The 15,502-nt window shown below is 42.1% G+C and overlaps 2 protein-coding genes across 5 annotated transcripts in view; one reads left to right on the forward strand and one right to left on the reverse strand.

Moving 5' to 3' along the window:
* The window catches only part of LOC109957328 (regulator of G-protein signaling 3-like), a 37,021-nt gene extending 31,730 nt beyond the window's left edge, over positions 1–5,291 (reverse strand). For 2 of the 4 annotated variants that reach the window (XM_020595118.1, XM_020595117.1), the window contains exons 1-6: positions 5,184–5,291; positions 4,924–5,116; positions 4,733–4,783; positions 4,029–4,087; positions 3,805–3,899; positions 3,199–3,267 (exon numbers count right to left, since the gene is read on the reverse strand). In XM_020595118.1, coding sequence (XP_020450774.1) covers positions 3,199–3,267; positions 3,805–3,899; positions 4,029–4,067 — 203 coding nt within the window. In that variant the 5' untranslated portion in view covers positions 4,068–4,087; positions 4,733–4,783; positions 4,924–5,116; positions 5,184–5,291. Of the gene's footprint in view, positions 1–2,572; positions 2,647–3,198; positions 3,268–3,804; positions 3,900–4,028; positions 4,088–4,732; positions 4,784–4,923; positions 5,117–5,183 lie in introns of those variants that run through there. The other 2 variants (XM_020595119.1, XM_020595120.1) reach the window with 2 other exon arrangements.
* Positions 5,292–9,394: 4,103 nt separating this feature from the next.
* The window catches only part of fibcd1a (fibrinogen C domain containing 1a), a 7,453-nt gene continuing 1,345 nt past the window's right edge, over positions 9,395–15,502 (forward strand). The window contains exons 1-7 of the mRNA XM_020595250.1: positions 9,395–9,454; positions 11,206–11,284; positions 12,373–12,488; positions 12,762–13,131; positions 13,295–13,427; positions 14,274–14,410; positions 14,892–14,988. Of these exons, the coding sequence (XP_020450906.1) occupies positions 11,207–11,284; positions 12,373–12,488; positions 12,762–13,131; positions 13,295–13,427; positions 14,274–14,410; positions 14,892–14,988 (931 nt within the window). The 5' untranslated portion in view covers positions 9,395–9,454; position 11,206. The remainder of the gene's footprint in view (positions 9,455–11,205; positions 11,285–12,372; positions 12,489–12,761; positions 13,132–13,294; positions 13,428–14,273; positions 14,411–14,891; positions 14,989–15,502) is intronic.

A 15,502-nucleotide genomic window follows, 5' to 3' on the forward strand; every position in this document is an offset into this window, starting at 1 on the left:
GATTTCAGGAGTTAAAGTTATTTTTCTACTTATCATCAGTATTATTTTGCTTTTATAATGGAAAAGTTCAGTATGACTATTTGTCTGTGTTTCATTAACAGCTCCATGTATCAGTATTAACCAGCTCTTATGCATGCATCATAGTCATAATATTCAGCTTTGAGTCAACTAGTAGTATTTCTTGTCTTCTTGGTGAAATGTGCATAAATTGATTGCAGAGATAAGTGTCATCCTGGAAACTATAGATAAGATGCTAACTGCATGTCTACTTTCAGTTAGAAACACCTGAAAATAACAACACACACACTACTTATTCGAACATTGTAGAATATTTGCATGAACCTTGTGTCCAGTTCATGTTGTGAGTGTAGAGCCAACAGATTAGAAGATAATGAGTTCATATTTGTATGAACCTTGAGTCAACAGATTAAAAGATAATATGAGTTTCACCCATGTTCAGGGCAGTCCCAGCCCGAGAAGATAAATGTGAATTACTTCCTATTATCAGAGCTCTTGGGACTTGTCATCTCATAGAGCCCAGCGTTGTAATAACTCTGCATTTAACCATAAGAAAATAAATCTACGTAAAGCTGATTCTTGTTTCCTGAGTGTTACTTCTTGGGGCCTTCAGATAAAAGAACCGGTTGAATCTAAAAGTGGTCATCGCTACTGTGATGCACCCACGGGCGCGTGTTTTTTGCCACGCGTGGCTGAGGCATGTATGTCTCATTATCCAACATGCTATCCAGCAGACGTCACAATTGTGCTGGAGGAGGCGAGGCCATAAGCAATATTTGTACTCTCCTTCTTCTTGATATTATTCATATCATTATTTATTTATTTCGATTGCACATTAACTGGTACATCGCTACACACATGCTATCACAAGCCGCATCCATTTTTATTTTCGCAAACACAGTACGCTGCGTCTGACGTCACGTCCTCTTCTGCACATGCAGGTCACCTCAGGGCCATATACCGTTCACACATGAGACAGATGGCAGTCGCAAAAAAATTGTATTTCGGCAAAAAATCCGATCTGAGCATTAAGACCTGCAGTGTGAATGTAGTCTTAGAGGGCGAAGCCTATATGAAATAGAACGATGGTTACGTACAGTAACCCAAGCTTTTATGAGTATAGTTGTATCCCTTCAGGACTGCGCATGTGCGAGGGATAAACCCAATCGCAACAGCTCTTAGAAGGCTACGCCTATACTCATAGAAGCTTGGGTTACTGTACATAACCATTGTTTGTTGTTGTCACTTTTGTGTGTGTGTGTAAATATACATATATATATATATATATATATATATAGTATAGCACAAATAAATCTGTTTGCATCATTGTCAGCCTTCTGGGTCTGTTCTTTTTCGCTCACTCATTTCCCTGTGTGTGAGCGTTCCCTAACACTTCGAGTAATTTTATATATTTTAGTGATATGTTTGATGTATTCTGAAGTGTGTTTGTTGTACAGGGAGCCAAAAACAGTAAAGTAAATTGAACTGATAATGGTGTTTCTCAGGGATCGATATTAGGCCCTTTGTTTTTTTTACCTGGTATATAAATATTTTCCAGCTGAACATTGTAATGACCCTGACGCTGGCTTGTTTGCCATCAGCAAAAATCAAAGAGTCAAATTGGTTTCTCTTGCTGAAATAAGTTAATTTCTGCCCTAATGCCAAGACACTTAACTTCTTTAGAGTTCAGTGATCACAACCGAGTCTGGCCTTAACAGCTCTGCACTGGTATGGACTGGTTCCCAAGCACTGGGGCAGACTGGTTCTAGACCTCACTGCTGGAATGAGCTATAATGCACCTTCAAGTTAGAGGCTTATTCCTATGACATATTTTAAAATTAGTTATATTGCTGATGCTAATGTGATTATTTTAACCAGTGTTATGTCTGTAGGCTGAACAAGCTACAATTTTTATTTGGTGCACTGGACTCAGAATGTCAGAGCCCATGGATGGATACACTCTGAAGGAGCTTTGTCAGTGTGACAAACAATTATGTTTTGAGCCAGGGGCCCCGGGCCAAGGCATGCATATGCGCCGCCATCACAGGCAGTCCACATATCACTTCGATACACATATCACTTCAATATGTGGACTGCAGGCACTAAGATTCGAACCTCCAACCTTCCGGTTGGGAGATGACTACTCTACCCACCGCACCGCTGTCGCCTCCCCAAGAAGCAGACACTGGCCAGGAATAGTTCTATAAGAACTTTAAAACAGAACGATCACTAAGGGTTGAACAAAAAGAGCTCGACCTGAAAGTAAGCGACAAGGAAAATAACTAAAACTACAACTCTCGGTGCCGGCAGTCCACGTGTCGAAATGTCTTTGGGCAGGACACTGAACCCCCTCGTTGCCCCTGATGGTTAGAGCCATCGGTTGAGGTGGCGCCGCAGATGGCTGCCATCGGTTCTGTACTGGAAACAAATTCCTTGTGTGTAACATACTTGGCTAATAAAGGTGATTATCCTTAAAAAAAAGTCTATTCAGGTAGCTCTGCAGGAAAATGCAAAAAGTACCAAAACCAGAAAACACAAATCTAGGAAGACTTACAAATAGTAGTCCAAAGAAACATACCATGGAAGAGGACACGGCTGGGAGCCAGATTCAGAACATACTATGCGAACAGGTGAGAATATATGGGCTAGAGAACTGAGGATAAGGAGCAACAGGTGGAAACAATGAGAGGTGATTGTGAACTATGGTAAAGCTGGGGCAGAAGTGGTGATAAATAATAGTAATTCAAACCAAAATAAAAGCTGAGGAACAGGAAGCAAGTCCAAACCATGAGACTCCCTGTCAAAATAAAGCCTAATTCACTAAGCTAATTAATTTATGAAAAACACAAATGTCTAAACCTGGATGCCTGCATTCTTAAAGTAAACATTATCAGGATGTGTGGGCGGTGCTTGTTCTCATGGTGTTATGTTGTCTGTTCTTTATTGCTGCTTGAGGTACTGAAATTTATCAAGATATGTGTGTGGTGTTTGTTTCTCGTGGTGTAATGTTTGTTCTCCATTGCTGCTGAAACACTGAAATTTCCCCATTGAGGGATCAATAAAGTACCTACCTACCATTTATGACCTGCTGATTTGGCACATGAGCGTTTTATGAGTGAACACAGGTGAGAACAGGAGGGGTGAGGCTTCAGGTGTGTGCATAGTGATGTCGTCACTGACCTGTTGTCTGCTGGTTGCCTGAAGACCGACACCAACAACCTGTGGAGGAGGAGGTTGTCGCTGACATACCTGAGACACAGTTAATATAGGACATATGATTGGAAGGTGCATCCTCTCAGGCAGAACACTTGTATGACATAAGATAATCCTTTATCATTGTAACACATACAACGAAATTTTAAAGTGGCCTCCAGTCAGTACAGCAATACTGTTGCTGCTGCTGTACCATACACATATACAGTATGTAAGGATGCTCTCAATGGAGCACCGACAGAAGGACACTAGCAGTCTCTTTATGAGCACTTGTAGAAAGTACAGCCTCTGCTGGGCCTTTTTAAGCAGACATCGCAGCAGATCAGACATCACGTGGTGTGGCTGTAAAATCTTTCCACATTTTTAGCTGGAAAAATAATCTACTTTTCATTTTCTTGTTTTAAATACTTTTCAGGTCTGAAATTAGACTTTTGATACAAATTTTTGTGTCTGGTTGTCACCCCGACAAAGGGCTGTTTGAGGGCTCAGACCCGGTTTCAGGGTCCAGGTTAGAACCAGGTTTAGTGTTAGGATCAGGGTAAGGGGCTGTGTCTGTGTGTGTGTGTGTCTCACAGTTTAAAGCTGCAGTTGTATTTTGGGTTCTGGTTGTTCACAACAGTTTGAGTTTTCATCTTGATGCTGTGGCCATGGTCAGAGGTCACTTCCAGCTGGAAACACACATCATCATCATAGACAGGCCTCCACAGTCTAAATAAAGTTTAATGTAAAAGAAAATCCGTCTGCATTTAGACCTATCTCACACACCAACACTGGACAGGACAGTTGGTGTTTCTTACCTTCACGTAGGAGTCACATGACCTCTGGGATTTTCCCATCAGCCCTCGGGCCTCATGGACTACAGACAGAGAAAAGAAAACAGTAGACCGAGGAGGCTAAAAGGCTAAAAGTGAGGAAGGTAGCAGGAGAATTAGGGACTGGGGAGGGAAAGAAGGAGACACTCATGTCCTACAGTGAAACTGTGAGAACAAAGACTTTAAATGTGATCCAATATATCCAAGGACGGAGACAGGTACCTAAAATCTACACAAGAACTCCCAGGACCTCCACAAAACCCCAAGAATTTCTTCAAGGACCCCCTGGAGGCCCATATTGTTTAAACCTGTGGTGTTTAACACGACTCTGCTTCCTCCCACTGACCGGCTGATGAACTACATGTCAGTCAGGTTGTCTGATCGATATCTGAACACTGATGGGATTATTGATCAGACAGAATATGACTGAACTAAACTAAACCAGCAGACAGTAGTATGATGACCAGAGAAACAGGAACTGACAGAAACTACAGAATCCAACTCGCTGCAAACCAGGGCATGATTTATAGATAAAAACCTTTCCTGAGTGATTTCATTTATTGATTATTATTATGTTATTGTTAGTACAATTGTTATCATTGTTTGCTATTAATTATTGTCCTGCTGACATGCAGCTGTTTTGATCATGTGATGTGAAAGGTTCTCCTCTGATTGGCTACTGCACTTACTGTGAATGATTATTTGTCCCACCCCTGGAGTGACTGTTAGTCGTAACTGACCTATAAAGAGGGAGAGAGATCGACAGCTCCATTCAGCCAGTGACTTCAGACCAATGACCAGCTGATTATATTGATCAGTGATTAGTTTGTAATTGGTTCATTAATTCACTGATCAGTAAACAAATTGATTATTGATCTACCTCTCCCTCTGAACACAGACGGGTGGATCTTCCTCCTCTTTCTGATTCTTGGTGGCCCCCTCTCTCCTCTTGGGGACTCTGAACCTGGGACTCTCTTAGACTTCCTGCTGCTAGTGGTGGTCCTGGTCACTGAGGACAGATGTGAGGTCACACCTGCAGTCTTCAGTGAGCTTGCTGTAGACCTGGACCTGACCTGACAAATCAGTATATGGTTCAGGATGAGTTCATATCATGTTCATATCCATGTTTCTTTAACAAACCTTAGATATGGACTTTGATCTGATCCTGGTCTGTCCGTCATGAGTCAGGCTCCTCTGGTCAAGCTGGGTCTCAGTGGATCCTGTATCAGTCCCATCTGTGAGACTCAAACCCTGAGTCAGTTCAGACTTTCTGAGCTCCACAGTTGGGACTGCAGTCTGGATTCTGGTCTTCCTGATCAGGGCCACTCTGACTTCTGGTCTACTGGACCGGATCTGACTACAAGACCTTAATTGAGATCCAAATGCAGGCTCAGTACTAGTCCAGACTGTAGTCCTAGTTCTGGTTCCAGACCGTGAAAATCTGCAGAGACAGAAGCACAACACGTGAATGTCGGGGTAGGAACCAAAGTGCAGACCCATGACTCAGATTCAGAGACATTCAGTTTTATTTAATATGAAGGCAGTGAGGTAACAAAGAAGCAGGAGCTCAACCTGACAGGCCAAAGTAGAAACTGAAGTAAAGTGAAACTGAGGGTCAGGGAGCAGTCAAACTAACACAAATGTGAAGACAAGGAGAAACCCAGGACAGGAAGAGATGACAAGCAGCAAAAACAGAGTTCTCAGACAAAGCATGGAAAATGTCACAAACCTAGCAGAGTTCCAACACAAGGGGCAGCTGAGGCAAAGAAGCCAGTCCAGAGGGGGAGTCAGTAGTCACAGGTGCAGGAGACAGGAGTAGCTGAGTCAATCCAGACGATGAACACAGGTGAGGCAAAGACAACACAAGCGTGGACAGTGTACACAAGCCAAATGCAGGGGAGGTTTAGAAGGCATAGCAATCACACGAACTAGCAGGGTGTGAAGAACAGTGATAGCAAGCAGATGACAGGGGCAACGAGGAGCGGAGACAAAATGAACCAGCAACCAGACTGAGGGAAGAGAGGAGAATATATAGGGATACCACCAGGGGATAATGATGAACAGATAGAAACAATGAATGGTGACTGTGACTGGAGTGAAGCTGGGGCAAGTGAGATAACATAGTACAGGAAGTCTAACCAAAATAAAAGCACAAAACAGGAAGCAAGTCCACAAACCATAACAGTGAACCCCAGAGTCTAAATGTGGAGTTTTTGATCAGTGATCAATAATGACCCTGATTACTACTCTGAAATAACAGAATGAATTCAGTTAATATTGATAACTGATTATTTCACTTAATGACTCCATTACTGTTCTAGTCTCTGGTCTCACCTTCTGGATTCTGGATTCAAGTTCTGCGTTCTGGTGTACCTCTGCAGTTCTTCTTCTGAATTTCTGTTCTCCTTAAAGCCTCTACTTGTCCTTCTCCTCTTCATCGCCTCCACCTCCTCCTCCTCCTCTCTGTACTTCCTCTTACAGGCTGAAAGCTGACAGGTGACCTCCCCATGCAGCCGGACATCAGCTCCACCACAGGGCCTATGAGCGGAGAGCAGGTATATGTGTGATTCCACCAGCAGGGGGCACCACAGCAGTTTTCATTTTAGACCAGTTTCTGCTGTGGTCCTTGAAAAATGCTCTGAGTCCACAACTGAACCTCGTACAAGCTTCACAAGAGCTCCTGGTTTGGTTTCTGGAACTTTTATTTGTTATCAAAATGTAAACGCGGAGTTTCAAGCGTGGCTTGTAACAGTGGGCTGTAGAACTAAAGTAGTGGAAGTGAAGCTCATCACAATGATTGAAGCTAACGAGTAACAGATTAACTGAATAGTTCTGGGAACCACCACACTGCTCCTCCTGGGAACTGCAGCTCTTTAAAACTGACTATGGTTCATGTCTTTCAGGGAAGTCGAGCAGGTTTGTAACAGGAAAACACAAGCGCTGCCCATGAACATGATCTAAAATCAAGTTCGTGGAAAAAGGAAAAAATGTTGATCCATCGGTTTTCTTGGGAAGCTGGGATTCTTCTGCATTAAACACAATTTCTTTGTAGATGACCATGTTTACTTCTCACTTCCTCACGCTGGCACAGAATAAATCTACGGCAACAGTGACAATGATCCGAGGAAAAAGGTGAAAAGCTTTTTGGTAAAAACAGCTGAAGAAGCTATAAATGTTTTTTTATTGTTTTATTAAAATATTTCTCAGATAGTTTTCAATCTGCTTGTTTTTTATTTCAGTAAAGATACCTGAAACTGAAGATTAGTATTAAACTATGGAAGTGATCAATCGATCTATCAATAACCCAGAGCTCATGTTAAGCTGCTCTGATTTTTACCCCTTGGATTCAGTGGGTTCTTCTGCAGGTACTGATTGTCAATGTGGGTCAGACAGAACTTCAACCAGAAAAACAAAAACAACTTTAAAAAAACAAAAATATGTCTTGTCTTCTATTTTTTTTTCTATTTTCTGGTAAATAATCAGTTTCAGCTTCAAAAATCCTTCACTTTGAACTAGAGGTCGGATTTCAGAAAGGAATAATCTGCATTTCAGGCAGAAGCTAATGTCCAGTATCTCAGTTCAATGTCTCGTTTTTACAAACTCACAACATGAAGCCCAGTTTCACTGGCAAAGTAAACGACTTAGTTTAGATCTGATATTTACAGATCAAACTTGGATTCATATAAAAATCCTGAAAGTTCAGAAACGTTCAGGTTTAGTCTTACCGTTTTCTGCTGCAGAGGGATGCTGCTTCCATCACTGAGATCCAAACTAACCAGCTAACTAGCCTGTGTGTGCAACAGTTTTCTCCTTCTGTTCAGTTTGTTTCTTCAAATTTTCCCTCTGAAGGAAAAAAATTCAAACCAGCAGAAGAGTTTCATCCTGCCAAGTTAAAACAGAAACACACTGGTTTCCTGTCTGCACTGTCAGAATAAAAGTGTTTTCACATAAAATTAAAACAACTTTTTATGACGATGAAACAAAAAGTCACACACGGAAAAGTTGTCAATATCTTCAACAGTCATCAAGACAGGCTGAACTGTGTAACATGATTAAAAGCTCCAGATCGGCTACTAATGGACCTTTCGTGGTGAGATGAACCGTCAGTGTCAAACCTGCTTTTAAACTTTCAGCAGCTGGTGCAGAAAATCTTCAGTAATGACAGTTCACATCAGCGATTAGAAAGCAAAGGCATTCAAAAAAGTGAACCAGTCAACCAAAGACAGCAATGTTATCAATCAGTTGGGGTCAACAACGAAACCTGTATGTCATTAATCTAACAGGAAGTCAGCTAGCTCCATTTCAGGAAACTAAACTTACAGTTCTGTTTTACCAGGCTTTTATTATGTAAAACGCTGCTTCAGTTCCTGCGTTGTTGACATCACATCAGTGTGTTTGACTCACGTTCTGCTGCTCAGCCAGAGGGAAGCAGTCCACATGTTTGTCATTAACAGAGGAGGAACAATAGCTCATCTCCACAGCAACAGACGAAACTCCAGCCAGGAATCGGACAATTTAACGACAAGTTGTTTCCTGGTTGCTGGTAAAATTAAACCCAAGGGCAAAATGAACTGAAACAGTGTGATCAGTTTCTGTTTCAGGTTAGAGGACATCTGTAAAGACAAAAAGTAAAATAGATATTTTCTAAAATTAATGTTACCTTTTCATGTTTATCATGTTTTGTTAGGACATAAAAGTTTTTAATGCATACATCCTTAAACATATGGATGTATATATTTATAGCTTTTACTGCTTGTATGTTTTGTCTTACAACACTTTGATGTACAAAAATAATTTTTTTTTATATCATGCCCAGTTTGGTCATAATAGATCCATCCATGTGTGCATGTGTTGAACAAAACCAGCTCAGTGCAGAAGAAAGTACAACAGGGTGAAGGGTCATTATGTCGGCAGACAATGGAGACCTCTCCTTTCTGCTGATTTCCATTATTGATTGATCTGCATGTATTTCGTTGAATAATTTTGTCTATAAAATGACAACAAAGTGTGAGAGTACTCAATAAAAATTTCCACAAACATACTGAAGATTTTCGGTTCATTTTCACGTGTGACAAACTTATTTGGTCATCAAAATATGAACAAACCAATTTTGTGTGGATCCACTAATTGACTGATTGTTGCAGCTCAGAGTGTGATCAAATGAAAACTGGAGCTCAGGGCCACGTGGTTTTGTTTTATTCAGTGTTTGATCTGCGTGTTGTCAGATGGTGTCGGTGTGTTCGATGTAACAGACCACACTAAATCCGACCAGATTATCACCTCGTGTCCTGGCGCAGCAGATGGTCTTTGTCTCAGGAGCTGAATGCATCCAGCTTTACACTGAAATAAAGTTTCATTTTTCTTTTTCTTCAGCAGACGTTTGTGGTTGTCTGCAGCCAGAAGACAGCCAGGTACCTTTATTGATTATTTATAGCAATGATCAGTAAGTGTTGGCTCAAAAAGCGACAGCTGCTACAGAAACAGAAAAAGCTCTGTGCTTAAATCCACCAAACCTGACGTTGCTCATGTTCTTGTTTTTATCTGAATAACAAAAAGGCAACTTGATTCAGCTGGAGGCATCGACTGTAAATCACTGCCATCAACTGGTCCAAACACTTTACCGTTTGCTTTTAATATCTTTGAATATTGTTGCATAAATTATCTGCTCTGTTCTTTCGGCTGTGTATGAAATCTGCTGCTTTACTAACAAAGCTTATTAAAAAAAAAAATCGGGAAAATGCTAAATTTGTTGGCGATAAACATTGGTTGATTTAATTTAAACAGTTTATCTTGGTCTATTTGTGCTCAGAGGTCAGGAGGTTACTACCACCAGATTAAAGAAGAACTTGCGTTTGTAGACTGTTTCTGTCCTGAACAGGTTGTAGATGTCACAGAGGACCATTTAAAATCTCATCAGATTAAAGTAGGTTGAAACAACAGATGCTGAGAATCGCAGAAGAACCGATGAGCTGCTCAGATTTACACCTGACATTAAACTGGTCACAGATCGCACTGGATCTCTGTTCAGGAAAACACAACAACAACAACAACAACAACAACAATAACACCACTCTTAGATCCTCAGGAAGCTGCAGGAGTCTGTGGAAGTTAAAGGCTCACTACCAAAAAGTTCTAGAGGTTAAAGATGTCCATGTTCAGATTCAAGGAGTCCTTGAGGAATCTCTGAAGGCCATTGGAGAGATTCTGAGGGTCCTGGAGAATGTTCTAGAAGTTCTTGAGGAAGTTACCTAGGTCCAGAGCTGTTAAGACAATCACAAGAAAAAGTCATGGTGCTGTTTGCAGTTTCCTGGTTTTCTGCATAAATTGGTCATGAAATACAATCTGGTCTTGACCAAAGTCCTAAATATCAACAAACAATATTTCTAAGCTGATAAAACACAAACAGTCCTGATCTTTCACATCCTTATTGAACACACCCATTAAACATACACAGTGATGGTGGCCAAAGCCACGGCAGCACCAGGCTTCTGATGTTACTAAAGGTCAACTGGAGTCAGATATTGGCAAACCTGGAGTCCAGTCAATGAAACGAAAACGGAGGAGTGATTTGGAATAGAGACGGTGTCAGTGGCCTGTGACCTGTCTGTAACCTGTCCGTCTGTGTCCTATCTCACCTGTCTGCCTGTGCAAATATTAATCTGAACTCTCTGTTGTCATGTAACATGGGTGGAGTATCCTCCTCATCCTCACAGTTGATGTGAGCCAGGCCTCGTGAAAAAGAGATCTCAGAAGACCTACAACCAAGCGTTGTAGGTTTCCAGTGTCGCTGGAAAGGGTCACAGAGTCAAAGACTTTAGATATTCACCAGTCCACAGTCAGACATAGTGTCTATAAACAGAGACAATGTGGTGCTGTGGCTACTCTCCATAGAAGTGGGCACCCAGCCAGGATCAGTAACGAGGTGGATTAACAGAGAGAAGTTCAGCAAAGTTTCAAATGTCACTGAGTAGATCCTACATTGTCTTCAAAGAGTCTAGAGGTCTTCCAGGAGGATTTAGGGGTAATAAGGGGTTGTATGAGTAACTTGAGGATGTTCTATGGGTACACTGACTGGTTCTTCAGGACCTTGATGAGGTTCTTGGGGGTCCTTGAGAAAGTCTACAGTAAATGCAACAGTAATGTCAGACTGTTTGTGTTTCAGGATGTCACTGAATGATCGGTGGACCATCATGAATAACAGCAGCTCGGAGCTCGACAGCAAACGACCAAGCAAACAGAAGGTAACACCTGGCAGGTGGTCATGTCCACTCTGATGTCATGAGTTTTGTGGCAGATTCTAATTGGACAATGTGGACTAGGGTTTCCCTAAAGACAAACATTGTTTTAAGACAGTTTTAGCATTAGCATTAGCTCTGTGCAGCTCAGAGTAGCTGTCTGCTGGTTTGGTTATTTACAGTTCCTCCTGTAAAGGTCAGGGTCAAACAAAAACTTAATTATCATTTTGTTTCCCAACATTAAGGTCTAAATGATGTTTCAAAGTTTTACAAAAAGAGATACACTCTGAAGCTTTTTAAATTTATTTTGTCAAATGTAAAACAAGTTAAATACAGAAATACTGAATCTACAAACACTTATTGTATCTAATGTCCACCATGTGCAGAATATGAACTCTCTCAAAATTGTGCAGGAAGATTTGAGCTCATCACCATTGACTGGAAACTGTACAGAAAGGGTCAGAGACTCACAACACAGAGTTAATTTGTGCTAATCTGGAGTTAAACTGTCAGATCAAAGAGTGTCTAATCTGCACCAGCTGGCGCCATCACTTACATCTACAGATTAAATACCACAGGAGCAGACTTGTACTAAGGGAACATGTCCTTCTCATGTTTTAACATCTTACTTTGTCAGGCCCCCCAACCCAGAACCCCACCCCAGTCAGGTAGATGGCGCTATAGTGCTGATTGGTGGAGGCTTATAGAAATAGGGTTAGGGTTAGAACATAATGAACAACATGATTAGAACATAAACAAAGAGGTTACTGTAAAATTCATAGACTGTTTTCATGACACTAGTGAAGCTCCCAATAAAAAGTGTGCTGCACTGCAGTGGAAACAGTTTTCACATATGTTGCTTCAGTAAAAGTACTACTCATTTAATAAATACTCTGTTAAAAGTAAAATCATGAAATCAAATTGTAATGTAAGTAATGTGTGTGTATATGGCCTGTGTGGTCTCCCAGTGCTGATTTGGTAAGGGTTCGTTTTAGGCCAGTAGTGGCTATGGTTGAGTTAGGGGCAAGTGTCCTGGAAATGAGAGTCAATGTACGGTCCTCACAAGGAATGAAAACCTGTGTGTGTGTGTCCAGAGATGCTGCCACTTCCTGTTATGGTCTGTTGTCGTGGTGGTCATCATAGTAGTCGCTGTCACGGCCACAGTCACCATCCTGTATCTAAACCAGTATCCTCTGCCCTTCATCAGCAGGTAAACACACCTGTCAGTCTCTGTCCTGTCTCACCTGTCTGCCTGTGACCTGTCTGTAACCTGTCTGTCTGTGACCAGTCTGTAACCTGTCCGTCTGTGTCCTGTCTCACCTGTGACCTGTCTGTCCTGTGTCCTGTCTCATTTGTCTGCCTGTGTCCTGTCTGTAACCTGTCCATCTGTGTCCTGTCTCACTTGTCTGCCTGTGACCTGTGCCACCTGTGACCTGTCTGCCTGTGCAAATATTAATCTGAACTCTCTGTTGTCATGTAACAGGGGTGGAGTATCCTCCTCATCCTCACCTGTAATCTCAACCAATCCCAAAGAGTCTGGCGCTTTGGTGACCGTGTCTCGTGTCACTGCTGGAGAACCAGTCAGCATCTTTCTGGACCCAAACTGTCCAGATTACAGTGAACACTTCCTGCGGTGGGAGGCACTGCAGAGCTCTGTGCTGCGAGCACTGACTAATTACAATGCAGATGACTGGCAGGAGAGGGGATTGGTCCAGAAGGTGGCAGAGGAGCTGAAGGTGCTGGTAGGTCATGCCCACAGCCTGAGGCTGGAAGCTGATTCCCTGAAAAGAGGTCAAGGTATTCTGGACCAACGGCTGAATGGACTGCAGAGCGAGCAGAGCCACATCATCCAGGTGTGTCTGTTTATTATAAAAAACACGACATGTATAATGAAATACAACTGAAATTTTCAATAATAAAAAGTGTAACCAGCACAGAGAGCAGAGCCTCTTCATACAGGTGGCATACAAGGTAATTTATACTGCATAAAAGAAGTAATTGTCTGTACCTGTCTAGGTATTGTCTGACAGTCCCTCAGGTGTGTTGAATTTGGCTGCAGTTTTCAGCGATTCTCTGCTCAGCCTGAAGAGAGAGATAGAGAGTCTGAGGAGAATGAAGGGTGACCTGCAGAAAGATGATCACTTCAAAGGTAGCGCACACACACACACACACACACACACACACACACACCCTTGTAGTTGTCACTTGCCCTAGACATACATGGATTTCCAGGAGACTTACCCTAACCTTAACCAGAACTGCTACTGGCCTAACTTTAACTCTTCTCCTAACACTTAACCAAAGCCAACATGCACTGTCCTTATACACTATCATTTTTGTAAAAGTTGACATATTAGTCATGGGGCCTAGTTTCCAGTCCCCATAAATGACGTCTGGTCCCCACAAAGCAGTGTGCTCCCAGTATTCTGTCCCTACAGGTATATATAAACAAGGCCACACATAGGAGAATGCATGCACTTTTTAATGCCATAGAAGAACATTTTAAATCATTTACAGCATTTTTACAATATAAACATCAATCAATGCAGCACAGACTGATTCAACACACTGATAATTGGTTTACTGTGAATATATTAAAGCAACATGAACTAATGCTGATGTCCACTGGGGGCAGTAGAGCTCCGCTCTATCACCTCAGCAGTGCACCTGAACACTTTGGCCACAAGGGGGCTCACATACAGTCAGCAGCCTTCCCAGCACTCACAGTGGGTAACAATTTTTTTTAAAAAGTTCCTGTGTCCAAATTATGAAATGTATCAGCACCAAAATCTAATCAGTCGCTCTGTGGGCTGTATCCTACCGCTCCACCACATTTTATTAAAATCCATTATTTACTTTTTGAATTATGCTGTTAACAAACAAACCCACAAATTCCAACAAAAACATAACCCCCACCATTGGTTGAGGTAGCTATAATACACTTCAGAGCGATTTGTTCTCTCTCTGAGTGACTTTGAATGTCTCTCACCCCCAGCGATCAGACCCAGACACTGCAGTGATGTCATGGCATCTGGTGTCTCTCAGGATGGAGTTTATTCTGTGTTCCCAACTCACACCCCCAACGGCTTCATGGTCTACTGTGACATGGCCACAGACGGAGGCGGCTGGACGGTACAGACACATGGTTTAGTCTTGATCAGACTGTTTGATGGCACTCGACAGGGTTGTATTTTTGCAGATGTGAAACAGATGTGACAGCAGAGGATGGGATGCATGAATTGATGAAACAGAAATTAAAAGACAAAATAACACTGGATGTTAAAGATTAAATGATAGACAAATTAGACTTCATGAATTGTTTAATAACTTGAATTCATCAGATGTTTGTTTTCTAAATCATCTGTTCATCAATCAATTCAGGATGACTTACTGAGGATGCAGGTTCTCACAACTATAGAGAAGGCCAATGTGTGTTTCTCATGTTGTGGGGGCCCCCTTTGGGAACAAAAACAGGTCCCCGCAATGTAAACAGTCTAGTTCTAAGGTAAAGACTTGGCTTAAGTTCGGGGTAAGTTCAGTCCGAGGTTAACGGTTAAGTAGGTAGTGCATATGGTCACAGGTGAGCAGGAAGTGATGGAGACACTGTGCACAGGTGATCCAGAGGAGGGTGGACGGCTCAGTGAATTTCTTCCGAGGATGGGAGGCGTACAGAGATGGCTTTGGACTAACGACAGGAGAGCACTGGCTGGGTGAGACACACACACAGCCATGCTGTCAGCGCCCCCCGCAGGCTGTGAAGCTTATTACACACAAAAACCAACAGCATCCTCATCTGGCTGTGAACAGGTGAAGTTTGTCCTGGATGACACTACTGGAAGCATCGTTAACATGTGAAAGGGAGCAGAAATCAGGATGCTTAGATCTGAACTGTCAAAGGATGTCACCATTCCCCTGAAAGTTTATTAATACATCTTAGTTTAGTTTAACATGAAACCAGTGCATTGCGCACAACCACATGGGAGAACAAATCTGTCAATTGCTCTGTGGATCCACATCCAACCATCAGTACTGGTCTTCAGTGTAGAGACATGAGCCTTTCATAACATGGACCAGAACCACAATCTGGTTTCCAGGTGCAGATGTTGTCAAAAAACAGCAGAAGTAGATGTCAAGAATCAGATTTGTCTCAGAAATCCCACATTTATACCCGTCTGTCTCTCTCCACCTGCGCCCCCCCATGCCGTCTGTCTCTCTCTCTCTACC

The sequence above is a fragment of the Monopterus albus genome, unplaced genomic scaffold, assembly GCF_001952655.1.
Source record: "Monopterus albus unplaced genomic scaffold, M_albus_1.0 scaffold26.1, whole genome shotgun sequence".
NCBI classification, from domain to species: domain Eukaryota; kingdom Metazoa; phylum Chordata; class Actinopteri; order Synbranchiformes; family Synbranchidae; genus Monopterus; species Monopterus albus.